Source organism: Macaca mulatta, chromosome 19, assembly GCF_049350105.2.
Source record: "Macaca mulatta isolate MMU2019108-1 chromosome 19, T2T-MMU8v2.0, whole genome shotgun sequence".
Lineage (NCBI taxonomy): Eukaryota > Metazoa > Chordata > Mammalia > Primates > Cercopithecidae > Macaca > Macaca mulatta.
In genome coordinates, this window is record NC_133424.1 from 21,433,755 (window position 1) to 21,451,234 (window position 17,480).

A 17,480-nucleotide genomic window follows, 5' to 3' on the forward strand; every position below is an offset into this window, starting at 1 on the left:
AAAATGCAGCAAAAAACAGAAATGAAACTTTTAGAGTATATCAGGAATTGTGTATTAAAGTTATCCTCACCTGCAGGGCGCAGTGGCTCACACCTGTAATCCCAGCACTTTAGGAGGCTGAGGCAGGCGGACCCTGAGGTAAGGAGTTCGAGACCAGCCTGACCAACATAGTAAAACCCCATCTCTACTAAAAATACAAAAATTAACCGGACATGGTGGCCCACGCCTATAATCCCAGCTACTCAGGAGGCTGAGGCAGGAGAATCACTTGAACCCTAGAGGCAAAGGTTGTGGTGAGCCGAGATCGTGCCACTGCTCTCCAGCCTGGGCAACAGAATGAAATTCTGTCTCAAAAAAAAAAAAATAATAATAATAATAATTAAAAAAAAACTTATCCTCACCCAGGAATACCAGGTTTCTGTAGTTCTCTAACATGACATTCCTATATAAATTCTGCTGTGCTGTGTCTAGGCACTGCCACTCCTCCAGAGAGAATTCTACAGCCACATCCATAAATGTCAATAGTCCCTGAAAAACACATACACACACACATATTTACCAAGTGGTTATGGACAGAATTTTTAATTTGACTCAAGGTGAAAAGAGAGAGTAAATAGAACTGGTTCTGACTTATAGGAATGACTGAAATTATCCAATAAAATAATTTTCAACCCAGAAATATTCTCTAATGTATTCTCTAACTCTGAGAAGAGACTAGAATAAGATCCACAACATCGGGGTATATATGTTACTTTTCTGAATCATAAAGTATAAACTTAAGGGCATGGACACAAACATGTACATTTTTCATAGCTATATATACAGGCAAGACTCCAGGGCTGGGTGAGATCTAAACAAGGTCCTCAAAAAGGGTGAATCTGAACAGAACTGGGGAAAGGAGAGACCCTCTGTAGAATTCTGTTCTCTATGCCACTGGAGTATTTCAAGTTCTGTTTTTCCTAAGCTTACCTAAGAGAAACTTAAATCCCAGTGTTTGTGTAATTTTAATCTTTTCTAGCCACTGCCCTGTCAATTTTATAACATATACTAATAAGCAATTTAAACAAGTATCTTAAAGTTTTCCAGGGTAATATTATTAGAAGATAAATGTGTATTCTTATCAAGGTAAAAGAAATCAAAAAATAATAATGCTTCTGTCCATAAATATCCCTTCAGGTGATGACATCAGAAGCCACAACAATATAAAGAAAGTGGCCCAAATGAAGCTCACGATTTTTTCACACATCTATTTGCTGTATCAACCAAATGATACTTAATACAACCATTTTTTCAGTTGCTAGTCTGGACTAAGAGTTCCTGGATTGTAGAAACCATGACTGCTTCATCTATTTTTCTAATGGCCATATAAAATTACAGCAATCAGTTTATCTGCTTGAGTCTCCAGATCTCCTCCTTGTTTTTACCCAAGTACCAGAAAACTGGAGAAACTCTCATCTGGGCACCAACCAAAAATATCCCTTGTATAAGGGAAGGAACAAACACAGAATGACTCATTTCTCTTACAATGAGACAAAAGCAGAATTAACCACTCTTGTCAGCCTGATATAATTCTGCTCTGGACATCCTCAAATGTCTCAAAAAAATGCCTACAACATTGTGAGAGGGTTCCCAGTGACCCTGGGCTGAGGGTCCAATAATAAGCCAGGCTAGAGAGAGTCATACTAATTCTAAATAGAAAATGGAACTGCCCTGATTGAGCTCCAGAATTACTTGTTCTGATTAACAAGCTTTTGGGTAGGAGGAAGGACAAGAATATTGTACATAACATTTTACAGGCAGGTATAGTTGTGGTTGTGGCTCTGGATACTTTGTGGTCTTGATCTCTCACTCCTAAGATATTTATTTTTATTTACAGAATTTGCTATCAGATTCTATTTACATCTGGATCCTCTCACATAACTGTGGCAGACCTGCTACAAGATCTTATTGGACAAAATCTGAAAAGCTCAAAGAGCCACAGTCTCAAAGGGAGCTGTAGGATGTCTATGTTGACATCTCACAATGCAGAAAATGCCTTCTATTGGTTTTCGGTACATTCCCAATTCAAAGTCTGGCCCTGTCTTGTAATCCCAGGCAGAAGCCAGATCTTATGTGCAGATTCTAAGTGGGATCAACCTAACTCTGCATCCTTAGGTGTTACAGAAAGCAAAGTACAATCAAAGGAGAGATCCCCTCAGAGGCTGCTCTGGCACATTCCAAATGATGTTTACCTAAAAGGAAATAGCTGAGAAAACATGAATATAAGTATACAATTTATTTGGGCCAAACTTGAGGATTGTAGCCTGGGAGCAAAGATTCAAGTTGTCTGGAACATATACTTTGATTAGCAGCAGTTACAAGTGGATTTGTAAAGGCAAAAAGAGAGGCACATAGAGTGGATTGATACAAAGTTGTCTGTCAAAATGTTTTTTTATTTACAAAAATAAATTGATTATTGATTGGATATACATTGTTAGGCTATAGGGTGTGGGTTATAGTGTCCAGTGTGGCATTAGTAGTTCAATTTATAGCTACTTGTGGCAATACCAAGCAGTTTCCAGAGGTAAATACATAGCTCAAAGAAAAAAGACATAATTGTAGCCTCATTTTAATGTCTCTCTGAGACTTATAAAGAAAAGGATTATTAGCCGGGCATGGTGGTGCATGCCTGTAATCCCAGCTACCGAGAGGCTGAGGCAGGAGAATCACCTGAACCTGGGAGGTGGAGGTTGTGGTGAGCCGAGTTGGTGCCACTGCACTCCAGCCTGGACAACAAGAGCAAAACTCTGTCTCAAAAAAAAACAAAAACAAAAACAAAAAAACAAACAACAACAACAACAAAAAAACACTTTTTATATAAGAAATGCAAATCCTTTTCTTCTTTTCTTCTCTTTTCTTTTTCTTTTTGAGATGGAGTTTTGCTCTTGTTGCCCAGGATGGAGTGCAGTGGCGCAATCTCAGCTCACTGCAATCTCCTCCTCCCGGGTTCAGGTGATTCTCCTGCCTCAGCCTCCCAAGTAGCTGGGATTACAGGCATGCACCACCATGCCTGACTAATTTTTTGTATTTTTAGTAGAGACAGGATTTCTCCATGTTGGTAAGGCTGGTCTCAAACTCCTGACCTCAAATGATCTGCCCACCTTGGCCTCCCGAAGTGCTGGGATTACAGGAGTAAGCCACCGTGCCCAGCCTTTGGTGAAACCCCAACTCTACTACAAATACAAAAAAAAAAAAAAAAAAAAAAAAATTAGCCAGGCTTGGTGGTGCACATCTGTAATCCCAGCTACTTGGGAGGCTGAGGCAGGAAAATCTCTTGAACCCAGGAGATGGAGGTTACAGTGAGCTGAGATCATGCCACTGCTCTCCAGCCTGGGCAATGGAGCGAGACTCCAACTCAACAACAACAAAAAAGTCACTGAAAGAGGTAAAACGGTTGATTGCTGCCCTGTAAGGTTTGTAGAAATCTGATCTAGCCTCTCTGGAAGTGACTGTAGAGGACAATAGATACCAAATAGGCAGAGACGCAATTCTTCCTGCATATTCAGGGAAGAGCATGCACTTTGCAGCACAATTGTGAGTTGATTGGAAGCCTGAGAGGGAAAGACCCTTCTAGAATAAAGCCTGGTTAGCACCTTATATGTTTATATCATGTCTGGTAATTCTAGACTGTGTTTGGAAAGTATAACAAGAGAAATTCTCTCCAGCCCCGGAAAAACTTCACAATGATAGGACAGAAAGAAAACTGTTTTATTACACAACTAAACCAGAATGTGACATGCATCACAATCAATCTGCTTAAGAGACTGCTAAGACAGAAAGACGGTCATCATAATCAGTCCACAAGTAGAAGAATTTACAGCACCATGTCATACATAGCTCATCCTAAATTCACCTGGTCACTGGGGATGCCATCTGAGTATGCTAATTGGTTATAATCAATGACAAAATAAACTTTTCACATCTTCATGACAGGAGGTAGTTGTGCGACTTGAAGCCAGGTGCCTGCTGAAGGTAGACTCTCAATCTCCTACTACAATGGTTGAATAGGGTGCTATCTTTTTGGTTACTTACACTTTAAAGCAATGGCTCTCTACGTTCTGAGCACTCAGCTTCAGCACTCCTGCTTGCCCTCTACTTGTGGCTAGTGTCCTCTCTTGACCCCTACCATCTGCCAGTGAGGCACACTCCAAAGCACAGAGCTCACAGCTGGCAGCTTACATCTTAAATGAACCCCAATTGCCACAGCAGCACTCCAGTACCTCATCAGAGACTGAAGACTATGGTACAGGAGAGCCTACAGGATTTGGGGGTAGAATTGCACCTTCATAATAACGGGAATGGGAGCGGTGTGTCAGCCTCAGTTTCAATTTATTATGGTGACTTGAAAAAAATACTGCTGGATTTCCAGCATGAGTCCAGATAGATAGGATGGTTCTCCCTGTGAAAACCCACCTCTATGTCAACACCAAGGGATTGTATTAGCGCTTCTAAAACAGACATCCAAAGCATTGAAGAGAACAGCTCTCAGTCTGATTCTATTGCAAAGTTATATTGAGAGAAAAAAGAAGTTAAATGTAGCTTGAGAAAAAACTCAGATTAGATATGATTGATCAAGTCAGCCAGAAAATATTCCCCTAAAAGGAGTTTCTCTCAAACTACCCCTAATGCACAGCTACTCTTAGCATGAGAAACATGAGCATTATGAAGAAAAAAAGCATATTCTCAGCAGAACTGTATAAGGTTTCTCTTTCATCTCTGCTGCTCTCATCTCCTAGCCATTGAATGGGGGTTCCATATTGAAATACAACTGACAATTCACCAGCACTTTTTTAAATTAGGAACTGAATCTGACTTTGTTCATATAGTAGAATATATGTGAGCTTGCCACATAACTAACTGAAGGGCTATTATGGTTTTTGGGTGACCATATCACCTGTCTATTTGTCCTGGAAGGGCAGCATTCCAATTTAGTAAAATGAAAGACACTAAAATTATGCTTACCTATAACTATCCCCATTGGATAAAGCAATATGTATGTTGGATGCATGTTACAATTTGGTAGTATTTTTTTTGGATATTATATAAGTATAAATAATTTTAATGTACTAGTCATAATGTATGCAGGATTTTAAAAAATTGTCTATAACCATAATTCACTTTAAACACTTTATATTTCAGAAATATAAATAACAATATTAAAATGACTGCTTAGGAGATGCATTCAAAGTACATATTTTGATCTTATATTCATACTATTGTAGAAAATACTTTTTAATTTATATGAATGTATGTCATCTAAAAACACTTCACATAACTATGCTAATTGTTCTTAAGTAATAAATAGAAACCAAAGTACAACTACAGACTCCACTTTTCAGTTTATACACTGAACTGTTCTTGCTTTTGCAGTGTAAGTATTTCAATCTGCAAATATTAAATAATTACCTTGCATAATTAGTTTTCTGTCAAAGGAAATTAGTATGTTTTAGTCCTTATTATTCTGTATTACTAAATTTACTCCTATCTTTGTGGTCAATTTTTGTGTACTCCTAATATGAGCATTTTTTGTTTGTTTGTTTTTGTTTTTTTTTTTTTTGAGACGGAGTCTCGCTCTGTCGCCCAGGCTGGAGTGCAGTGGCCGGATCTCAGCTCACTGCAAGCTCCGCCTCCCGGGTTTACGCCATTCTCCTGCCTCAGCCTCCCAAGTAGCTGGGACTACAGGCGCCTGCCACCTCGCCCGGCTAGCTTTTTGTATTTTTTTTTTTTTTTTTAGTAGAGACGGGGTTTCACCGTGTTAGCCAGGATGGTCTCGATCTCCTGACCTCGTGATCCGCCCGTCTCGGCCTCCCAAAGTGCTGGGATTACAGGCTTGAGCCACCGCGCCCGGCCTTTTTTTTTTTTTTTTTTTTTTTTTGAGATGGAGTTTCGCTCTTGTTGCCCAGGCTGGAGTGCAATGGCGTGATCTCGGCTCACCACAACCTCCGCCTTCTGGGTTCAAGGGATTCTTCTGCCTCAGCCTCCAGAGTAGCTGGGATTACAGGCATACGCCACCATGCCCAGCTAATTTTGTATTTTTAGTAGAGACAGCCATGCATGGCTGAACAGATGCTTTTCAAAACAAGACATACATGTGGCTAATAAGCATATTTTACAAATGCTCATCAATTATTAGAGAAATTTTAAAAAACACCCAATGAGATACCATCTCACACCAGTCAGAATGGCTACTGTTAAAAAGTCAGCAATAGATGCTGGCAAAGTTGCAGAGGAAAGGAAATGCTTATACACTGCTGGTGGGAGTGAAAATTAGTTCAACCATTGTAAAAAGAAGTGTGGCGGCCAGGTTCAGTGGCTCAAGCCTGTAATCCCAGCACTCTGGGAGGCCGAGGCGGGCGGATCACCTGAGTTCAGGAGTTTGAGACCAGCCTGACCAACGTGCAGAAACCTCGTCTCTACTAAAAATACAAAATTAACCAGGTGTGGAGCGCATGCCTATAATCTCAGCAACTCAGGAGGCTGAGGCAGGAGAATAGTTTGAACCCGGGAGGCGGAGGCTGCAGTAAGCTGAGATCGTGGCATTTCACTCCAGCCTGGGCAACAAGAGTGAAATTCCATCTCAAAAAATATAAAAATAAAAAAATAAATCCAGCAGTTTCTCAAACACAGCAATGACATAAGAGAAGAAAACTTTAGAGTGCTTATATTTCATATCCCAATAAGAAAAGCAAAAGTATCTATTCCTTTCAAACAATAAATGCATTATTTTATTATTTCCATTAAAAGTCATATAGTAAACAATTAGCCATATGGAAACATGTCTAGGAGGTACCAAGTTTCAAATAAAATTTAGCATAAAACTCAGAAATCAAGATAACAGGATTTGAACAGAGATATTCACTGTCACAAATTTACCCTGCAAAAAGAGGAACTGATGCTTTCATGAATCTATGTAACTCAGCAATTATCTACTCCATTTTCTACAGCCAAAATGGGAAACACATTTCCCCTATTCTTTTTCTTGGTAGCATTCTTAAACAGCCTTGAAATTTTATTGGAAATTACCAAACCAAAAAAAATACACCTGACACTGCTGAAAGAAATCATAGATGGCACAAACAAATGGAAGCAAATCCCATGCTTATGGATGACTAGAATCAGTATTGTGAAAATGACCATACTGCCGAAAGCAATCTACAAATTCAGTGCAGTCCTTATCAAAATACCACCGTAATTCTTCACAGAATTAAAAAAATTCTAAAATTCATATGGAACAAAAAAGAGCCTGCATAGCCAAAACAAGGCTAAGCAAAAACAACAAATCTGGAGGCATAACTTTACCTGATGTCAAACTATACTGTAAGGGCATAGTCACCAAAACAGCATGTTACTGGTTTAAAAATAGGGACACAGACCAATGGAACAGAATAAAGAACCCAGAAATAAACCCAACTACTTACAGCCAACTGATCTTCAGCAAAGCAAACAAGAACATAAAGTGGGGAAAGGACACCCTTTTCAACAAATCGTACTGGGATCACTGGCTAGCTATATGTAGGAGAATGAAACTGGATCCTCATCTCTCATCTTATACAAAAATCAACTCAAGATGGATTAAGGACTTAAACCTAAGATCGGAAACTATAAAAATTATAAAAGATAACATTGGAAAAACCCTTCTAGACACTAGCTTAGGCAAGGATTTCACGACCAAGAACTCAAAAGCAAATGCAATAAAAACAAAGATAAATATCTGGGACCTAATTAAACTAAATAGTTTTTACACGGCAAAAGGAACAGTCAGCAGAGTAAACAGACAACCCACAGAGTGAGAAAAAGTCTTCACAATCTATACGTCTGACAAAGGACTAATATCTAGAGTCTACAACAAACCCAAACAAATCAGTACAAAACAATCTACAACAAACCCAAACAAATCAGTACAAACCAAACAATCCCATCAAAAAGTGGACTAAGGACATGAATAAACGATTCTCAAAAGAAGATATACAAGTGACCAACAAACATATGAAAAAATCCTCAACATCACTAATGATCAGGGAAATGCAAATCAAAACCACAATGCAATACCATCTTACTCCTGCAAGAATGGCCATGATCAAAAGATCAAAAAACAGTAGATGTTGGCATGGATGTGGTGAACAGGGAACACTTCTACATTGCTGGTAGGAATGTAAACTAGAAAAGCCACTATGGAAAACAATGTGGAGATTCCTTAAAGAACTAAAAGTTGTACTACCATTTGATCCAGCAATCCCACTTCTGGGTATCGACCCAGACGAAAAGAAGTCATTATTCGAAAAAGATACTTGCACGTGCATGTTTATAGTGGCACATTTCACAACAGCAAAATCATGGAACCAACCCAAATGCCCATCAATCAACAAGTGGATAGAGAAACTGTGGTATATATATACAATGGAATACTACACAGCCATAAAAAGCGAATTAACAGCATTTGCAGTAACCTGGATGAGACTGGAGACTATTATTCTAAGTGAAGTATCTCAGGAGTTGAAAACCAAACATTGTATGTTTTGATATGTGGGAGCTAAGCTATGAGGATGCAAAGGCATAAGAATAATACAGTGGACTTTGGGGATTTGAGGGGAAGAGTAGAAGGGGGACGAGGGATAAAAGACTACAAATATGGGCCGGGCGCGGTGGCTCAAGCCTGTAATCCCAGCACTTTGGGAGGCCGAGACGGGTGGATCACGAGGTCAGGAGATCGAGACTATCCTGGCTAACATGGTGAAACCCCGTCTCTACTAAAAATACAAAAAACTAGCCGGGCGTGGTGGCAGGCGCCTGTAGTCTCAGCTACTTGGGAGGCTGAGGCGGCAGAATGGCGTGAACCCGGGAGGCGGAGCTTGCAGTGAGCCGAGATCACGCCACTGCACTCCAGCCTGGGAGACACAGCGAGACTCCGTCTCAAAAAAAAAAAAAAAAAAAAAAAAAAGACTACAAATATGTTGCAGTGTATAATGCTCCAGTGATGGGTGCACCAAAATCTCACAAATCACCCGTAAAGAACTTACTCATGTAGGCTGGGCGCAGTGGCTCATGCCTGTAATTCCAGCACTTTAGGAAGCTGAGGTGGGTGGATCACAAGATCAGGAGTTCGAGATCAGCCTGGCCAACATCGTGAAACCCTGTCTCTACTAAATATACAAAAATCAGCCGGGCATGGTGGTGCTTGCCTATAATCCCAGCTACTCGGGAGGCTGAGGCAGGAGAATTGCTTCAGCCCAGGAGGTGAAGGTTGCAGTGAGCTGAGACTGTGCCACTGCACTCCAGCCTGGTCAACAGAACGAGACTCCCTCTCAAAAACAAACAAAAAAAGAATTTACTCATGTAACCAAATACCACCTGTACTTGAATAACTTATAGGAAAAAATTTTAAAAATAAAGATCTATCCTTAAATATATATGTGTATATATTATATATGTGTATATATTATTTTATATATATTACATATGTATATATTATATTTTACATATATATATATCTCTCTCTCTGTGTGTCCAGATCAGGAGTTCGAGACCAGCCTGGCCAACATGGAGAAATCCCGTTCTCTACTAAAAATACAAAAATTAGCTGGGCATGGTGGCGCCCCTAATTCCAGCTACTCGGGAGGCTGAGGCAAGAGAATCGCTTGAACCCAGGAGGCGGAGGTTGCAGTGAGCTGAAATTGTGCCATTGCACTCTAGCCTGGGCAACAAGAGCAAGAGTCCATATTAAATATAAATATAAATGTGTATATATATACTTGATTATATATATATTCATGAAAAAATACACCTGAGAACATTTCTAAACTTACGCTAAGAAAGGAAAAGTTAAATGAGAATTTCTTACAAGTAAAATACATGATTAATATTAATTTTTATCTGAAATCCACCTCTTTTATGAACCTTGTTAATATTTTCTTACCTTTCAAGTCCTACTAATAAAATGCAATTTACAGTTAAATAATGGAAGTCAACATAAGTGAACAAATCTTTTCAAGGTGACAAACCCAGGGAGTGGTAGTGCTAATTAGAAAACAGATGTGTCTAGGCCACGCGCGGTGGCTCTTGCCTGTAATCCTAGCACGTTGGGAGGCCAAGGCGGGCGGATCACCTGAGGTTGGGAGTTCGAGACCACCCTGACCAACATGGAGAAACCCCGTCTCCACTAAAAATACAAAACAATTAGCCAGGTATGGTAGTGCATGCCTGTAATCCCAGCTACTCGAGAGGCTTAGGCAGGAGAATTGCTTGAACCCAGGAGGCGGAGGTTGCGGTGACCTGAGATCGCACCATTGCACTCCAGCCTGGGCAACAAGAGTGAAACTCCATCTCAAAAAAAAAAAAAAGAAAGAAAGAAAGAAAAGAAAGAAACAGATGTGTCTGACTGATATTCACCTGCCCCAGTCTGCTCACTTTAAGTACTCAATAACCACCCTCTCAGGAGATGTTACACTATGCCCCCAGGTGCATTTTACTTTGTAAGTTCTTGCACCATCTCACTTGGGTCAGGTTTTTCTTTGTCTTTTGGGATACCTTTTTTTTTTTCCCCACAAAATTCAGAGAATTCAGAGGGCAGAAATTATTTCCGTGTTTTCCCCTCAATACCAGCATCTGATTGGCTGACCAGCATTGTGTCTCCAAGAAATGAAAGCTGGGTTGGGTGAACACAAAATGTCTCAAGGGGTTAGCTTTTCAAAGGAAGAGTATGCCAGGAGATGCCGCTTAGCCCCAGGGCATCCACCTACTCTCTTGAGAAGCTACACTCCGTACCTCCAAAAACCTTCACCTGAAAACATTCTGATAAGATTTCTGTGCCTAAGGAAGATTTAAAAAAAAAAAAAAAAAGGCATAGAAATTTCATAAAATACAGTGTCAGGGAATTATTTTTTGCTTTCTTCTCATGAGAAATATTTTCAAACAGAAAACAATTTTAAGTGCCATCCAATGCTTTGTCAAAAAATGATTAACTAAAATACAGTATCAAAAACGTACACTAAAGGAAAAACAGTTGAGAACGTGAATTAGGAAAGAGAAGCTGGCATTTGGAAATGTCAGAAGGAACTGGAAATTTCGTATTTTAGTTTATTTGCAGTTTAAATCTAACTGCAGGCCAGAGTTAGGCTGGAGGAATGGGGCTGGGAAGTACACTTGAGACCCTGCTGGGAATGCATGTGAAAAATGCAGTGGAAAAATCAGTCCCCTGTGGAGTGTGAGAATAATTAAGGGGCAGGCAATTACACTGAGGAGGCTCTAGTCCCAGGGTTTCTACTTAACAAAAACTGCTTAACTGTACCTAACCAATTATTAAATATAGTTTTCTTCATCATGCACCTTATAAAAGTCTTTCCTTCAAGCTCCTCCCATGAACCACAAACTACAAAACACACTTTTGTGCTCTACAATTATTGAATCACTCTTTGATTAAATTCTTTAATTTTTTTGCGATGACTGCCACAGATTTTTAATAGGAGAAAACAGGAACGGGGAACCCCACGGACCAAAGCTCTTCCCATTCATGAACCCGCACCCCAAGTCAGGATTCTCCCCTCACGCTCCTCCCATGGTCCGTGCACAATCTGCGAAAGGCGCCGCGCTGCCAGTGCAGAGCTGGCGAGAGAGGGCTCCAGACCTGGGCACTGTCACTATGCAGGGAAGAGACAGGACGCCCGGGGGCGCGGCTGTCGGCGCAGCCGCCATCTTATGGCTGAAGGGGATTGAGATCCAGCTGGGCAAGCAGAATTCGGGGCGCAGATTGTGGAGATGACTGCGGGGAGGCCTGAGTCCCGCCACCGCCACTTCCCACCGGTTTCAACCAGCCCTTCCCCTCTCTCGGGATGTCGGACCGCACTCTCACCATTTCTAGGCTTCCAGGGGGTCCTGGCGTCTTGGCTGTGGATCTCCCAATACCTGTCGGTCACAGAGCCACAGAGTCTGGGCCTCTAAGAGCAGAGGACAAAGAGCAGCGAAGACGAGACCTGGAGCTCCGGCTGAAGCGAGAGACAAAGGCCGCGCCAAACCCGGAAGCCGCCCCGTCGGGTCCAGCTGCGTGTCTGATTGAACAGTCCCCTAGCTCAGAGTCCCTGATTGGATAATGTTTAAGACCCGCCCCTTCAGACCCTGAGTGACGGAAGATGTGATCAGATGCTGGGCTGAAGTGTGACCGCCTAGGCTGCAGCCTTTTCAGGCAAGGCTTCCTCCGTGAGCTGAGCTAGGCCCACCCTAGAGGTTGTTTGCCTTTAATCTTGTGTGTAAGGTCATATGCTCTTATAAATAATATCCTATATGGCTATCACAAATGAAAAGAATACAACAATTGTTCTAAAAAAAAATTTTTTTTTTTTGAGACCGAGTTTCGCTCTTGTTGCCCTGGCTGGAGTACAATGGCGCGATCTTGGCTCACCACAACCTCCGCCTCCCGGGTTCAAGCGATTCTCCTGCCTCAGCCTCCCGAGTAGCTGAGATGACAGGCATGCGCCACCATGCCTGGCTAATTTTTTTGTATTTTTAGTAAAGACGGGGTTTCCCCATGTTGGTCAGGCTGGTCTCGATCTCCCGACCTCAGGTGATCCTCCCACCTTGGCCTCCTTGCAGCCGAGCCTCTGGGCTCGGCGTGAGCCACCGCACCCGGCCCAATAGTTCTAAAATTTTATATTTTATGACCTTCCTGGCTACTGGTCCTTTGAGCAGGCAGCCTGGGATTTTAAAAAGGAGGCAATTCTCTGAAATAAAATGCGAGCCACAAGTTGGGCGCTGTGCCTCACGCCTGTAATCTCAGTACTTTGGGAGGCCTAGGAAGGTGGACCACCTGAGGTCTGGAGTTCGAGACCAGTCTGGCCAACATGGTGAAACCTCGTCTGTAAAACAATACAAAAAAATTAGCTATTCATGGTGGCAGGCGCCTGTAATCCCAGCTACTTGGGAGGCTGGGGCAGGAGAATCCCTTGATCCTGGGAGGTGGAGGTTGCAGTGAGCGGAGATCATGCCTCTGCACTCCAGTCTGGGCAACAAGAGTGAAACTCCATCTCAAAAAAATAAAAAATAAATAAAATAAAATAATAAAATGTGAGTCACATGTAAATTTTAAATTTTCTAGTAGCCAAACTTTATTTTTTTATTTTTATTTTTTTTAGATTTTAGACAGAGTCTCGCATTGTTGCCCAGGCTGGAGTGCAATGGCGTGATCTCAGCTCACTGCAACCTCCACCTCCCAGGTTCAAGCGATTCTCCTGCCTCAGCCTCCCGAGTAGCTGGGATTACAGGTGCACGCCACCATGCCCAGCTTATTTGTAGCCAAATTTAAAAAGAGTTTGGCTCTGTTTTTTAAAAAGAAACAAAGAACAGGTGAAATTGATTGTAACAATTTAACCCAATATGTCCAAAATATCGTCATTTTAATGTGTGAGAAATATGTAATTATTAATGAAGTGTGTGTGTGTGTGTGTGTGTGTGTATATATATGGAACTAAACCTTTGAAACTTAACTCGTATTTTACCTTTCTAGCACATCGCAGTTCAGACCAGGCACATTCCAGGCACCCAGTAGCAACGCATGGCCAACAGCTGCTACATTGAAGTGCAGCTCTGACATCAGGAGGGTGAATGGTCTGAATATCCCTTTTCTGCCAGAGGTGAGGGGACAGCCTCTCCCTACCAACATCTCTCTTCAGTTCTGGGGGTAGAACAGATAGTGGCCATAGAAAGAGCAGAGGGCAGGCCGGGCACAGTGGCTCATGCCTGTAATCCCAGTACTTTGGGAGACCAAGGCAGGTGGATCACGAGGTCAGGAGTTCAAGACCAGACTGACCAACATGGTGAAACCCAGTCTCTACTAAAAATACAGAAATTAGCAGGGTATGATGGCGCCTGCCTGTAATCCCAGCTACTCGGGAGGCAGAAGAATCGCTCAAACCTGGGAGGCAGAGGTTACGGTGAGCTGAGATCACGCCATTGCACTCCAGCCTGGGTGGCAGAGCAAGACTGCCTCAAAAAAAAAAAAAAAAAAGAGCAGAGAGCAACAGGAATAAAATAACCACAGGTAGACCACTGCTGGCCACGTCTTGCCCTCCTTCCTTCTAGAGATCAGACAGTGAACAAAGGATGATGTGGCCACAGGAGAAGAGAACCCTATGTCTTCAGGTCTGTCCACACTCTTGACCTCCAATTTTTAGATGAAAAAAATAGATTAAAGGCAAGCTTATTTTGCTCTTTGGCCTTGGCCCTTATGATTAGGCTGTGGTTGTCTATTTTCTCCTGTAGTGTGAGGAACTGTGTGGATATAAGCACCAATCACATGCATACAATATCTACATTATTTCTGCATTACTCAATATTACCTTACAAGACATCCAACTCTAAATCAGAGGGAAAAAAATAGTACCTTTAGGGTGTCCACTGTGAGAAGATAAGTAGTACTGAATCTGTCATTAAATCCTGGCATCCTATCTGCACTGGGTGCATGTATTAGTTAGCTATTGCAGCATAACAAACCATCCAAAACTTATTAGTCATAATTGAAAGGGTCAGCCATTTGGGCTGGGCTCAGTGGGGCCATTTCTCTAGTCTCAGCTGAGCATTTTTAGACATGTATCATCAACTGCTTGTTGACTAAGCAGCTGTGTTTCTGGGAGTGAGCTTCTGCTTCTGGAGCTGTCAACAGGGGCAACTTTTTTCTTCATTCCATGGTATCTTATTCTCCGGCTGGCTGACATGGATTTTTCCCATGGAGATGGCAGCATTCTGAAATAAAAGCAGAAACATTCAAGACCATTTGAGCTTGGGCCCCAAACTAGCCCACTGTCACGTTCACAGGTTTCTACTGCCCTGAGCAAATATGACCTGCCAGATCTAGCGTTCAGAAAGCAGATACTGGATCTCAATAGAATAACTGTAAAAGCATCTGGCAATGGGCAGGAATATAGGAGGATGAAAAATTGCGACCATTTTGGCAATCATTATTATTCTGCCCTTTTTAATGTACATGGTTTATAGAACTCTTCCACAGAAAGAAACTTGTCCAAAGACTAACAGCTACTAAGTGGCTGAGCTGAGATTCAGAATAAATTCTGTCTGACTTCAAAGTCCATGCACCACCGTAGATAACACTGTTACAGAATCTGCCCTAGTCCTTTGAAATCCTGGAGAGTGAAACTTCTACCATAGAGGACAGATGTTCTTTAGATTCATGCCAATATGGTACTGTTTATTATTGAGAATAATTCTCTCAAGAAATTTCAGAAGCAGATGGTGGCTTAAACCTGTAATCATAGTACTTTAGGAGGCTGAAACGGGAGAATCACATGAGCTCAGGAGTTCAAATGCAGCTTTGGCAACACAGTAAAATCTTGTCTCCGTGAAAAAAAAAATGTTAAATTAGCCAGGCATAATGGTGCATGTCTGTAGTCCCAGCTACTCAGTTGGCTGGGGCAGGAAGATTGCTGGAGCCTGGAAGGTCGAGGCTGCAGTGAGTCATGATTGGTTACACCATTGCATTTCAGCCTGGGTAGTAGAGTGAGACCCTGTCTCAAAATAAATAAATAAATCAAAAAGGACATAAAATAATTTGGAAAAATAGCTAAGGACTGAGTTTATGAAATCAAAGCTGGCCGGGTGTTGTGGCTTACACCTGTAATCCCAGAGAGGCCAAGGTGGGTGGATCACCTGAGATGAGGAGTTCAAGACCATCTGGCCAATCAGGGTGAAACCCCATCTCTACTAGAAATACAAATTATCTGGACATGGTGGTGCTCACCTGTATACCCAGCTACTTGGGAGGCTGAGGAAGGAGAATCATTTGAACCCAGGAGGCGGAGGTTTCAGTGAGTGGAGATCCTGCCATTGCAGTCTAACATGAATGACAAGAGCAAAACTCCATCTCAAAAAAAAAAAAAAAAAAAAAAAAAAAGGAAAGAAAGAAAAAGAAAAATTTCAAAGCCCAACAACACATTATACATTTTTCATCATAGAAAAAATTTGGCCGGGAATGGCGGCTCACACCTGTAATCCCAGCCCTTTGGGTTGCTGAGGTGGGTGGATCACCTGAGGTCAGGAGTTTGAGACCAGCCTGGCTAACATGGTGAAACCCTGTTTCTACTAAAAATACAAAAAATCAGCCGAGCTTGGTGGCAAGTACCTATAACCCAGATACTCTGGAGGCTGAGGCAGGAGAATCACTTGAACCCGGGAGGCCGAGTTTGCAGTAAGCCAAGATCCTACCATTGCACTCCAGCTTGGGCAACAAGAGTGAAACTCCATCTCAAGAAAGAGAGGCCGGGCGCGGTGGCTCAAGCCTGTAATCCCAGCACTTTGGGAGGCCGAGACGGGCGGATCACGAGGTCAGGAGATCGAGACCATCCTGGCTAACACGGTGAAACCCCGTCTCTACTAAAAAATACAAAAAACTAGCCAGGCGCGGTGGCGGGCGCCTGTAGTCCCAACTACTCGGGAGGCTGAGGCAGGAGAATGGCGTGAACCCGGGAGGCGGAGCTTGCAGTGAGCTGAGATCCGGCCACTGCACTCCAGCCTGGGCGGCAGAGCGAGACTCCGTCTCAAAAAAAAAAAAAAAAAAAAAAGAAAGAGAAAAGGCCCAACAACACATTATACATTTTTCATCATAGAAAAAATTTGAAAACTTTTAAAAGAAAAAAAAACTTTAGAGACATAAAATTAAATTTAACAGAGTTTAATTGAGCAATTAATAATTTGCAAATCAGGCAGACTGTGGATCCACAGTAGGCTCAATGAGACTCCAGCACAGCCACATGATGGGAAAAGGATTTATGGACAGAAAAAGCAAAGTGACATTCAGATAATGAAAGTGAGGTACACAAACAGCAAGATTGATTCCAACCAGGAATTTGCCTTATTTGAACATGGTTTGAACAGTTGATGTCCTCTTATTCACAATAACACAGCAGTTGGTACAAAAATGGGTTACAGTCTATTTACATATCCAGTTAGGTTTCCGTTTACTATATATTAAAAAAACCTACTCACCAAAATTAAACACAATAAGAAACAGCTTTAGGCTATAATTTAACAATTTCTCACTTTTGGACATCTTCTCAATGTTGAGACATAGACTAGAACTTTAGATATTGATATCACTCTGTCACCATTAAAAAGTACTTATTTAGGCTGAATGTGGTGACTCACACCTGTAATCCCAGCACTTTGGGAGGCTGAGGCAGGCAGATCACCTGAGGTCAGGAGTTTGAGACCAGCCTGGCCAACATGGTGAAACCCCATCTCTACTGAAAATACAAAAATTAGCTGGGCATGGTGGTGGTGGGTGCCTGTAATCCAAGCTACTCAGGAGGCTGAGGCAGGAGAATCCCTTGAACCCAGAAGGCAGAGGTTGCAGTGAGCTGAGATCGCATCACTGCACTCCAGCCTGGGTCCGTGACAAGAGCAAAACTCCGTGTCAAAAAAAAAAAAAAAAAAAAGTACTTAAT

The 17,480-nt window shown here is 41.9% G+C and overlaps 2 protein-coding genes, 1 long non-coding RNA gene and 1 pseudogene across 4 annotated transcripts in view; 2 read left to right on the plus strand and 2 right to left on the minus strand.

Moving 5' to 3' along the window:
* LOC693803 (uncharacterized) overlaps positions 1-12,031 on the minus strand; it is a 529,045-nt gene extending 517,014 nt beyond the window's left edge. Inside the window, 2 exon segments of the mRNA XM_077978588.1 lie at positions 402-528; positions 11,885-12,031. Coding sequence (XP_077834714.1) covers positions 402-528; positions 11,885-11,887 — 130 coding nt within the window. The 5' untranslated portion in view covers positions 11,888-12,031.
* The window catches only part of LOC693354 (uncharacterized), a 171,528-nt gene that overhangs the window by 104,021 nt on the left and 50,027 nt on the right, over positions 1-17,480 (plus strand).
* LOC106994678 (hsc70-interacting protein pseudogene) overlaps positions 1-17,480 on the minus strand; it is a 146,369-nt pseudogene that overhangs the window by 6,951 nt on the left and 121,938 nt on the right. The window lies entirely within an intron of this gene.
* On the plus strand, positions 2,483-12,031 carry LOC144336928 (uncharacterized). The gene is made up of 2 exons (XR_013409361.1): positions 2,483-2,660; positions 10,230-12,031. It is a non-coding gene; the product is annotated as an uncharacterized LOC144336928 (long non-coding RNA).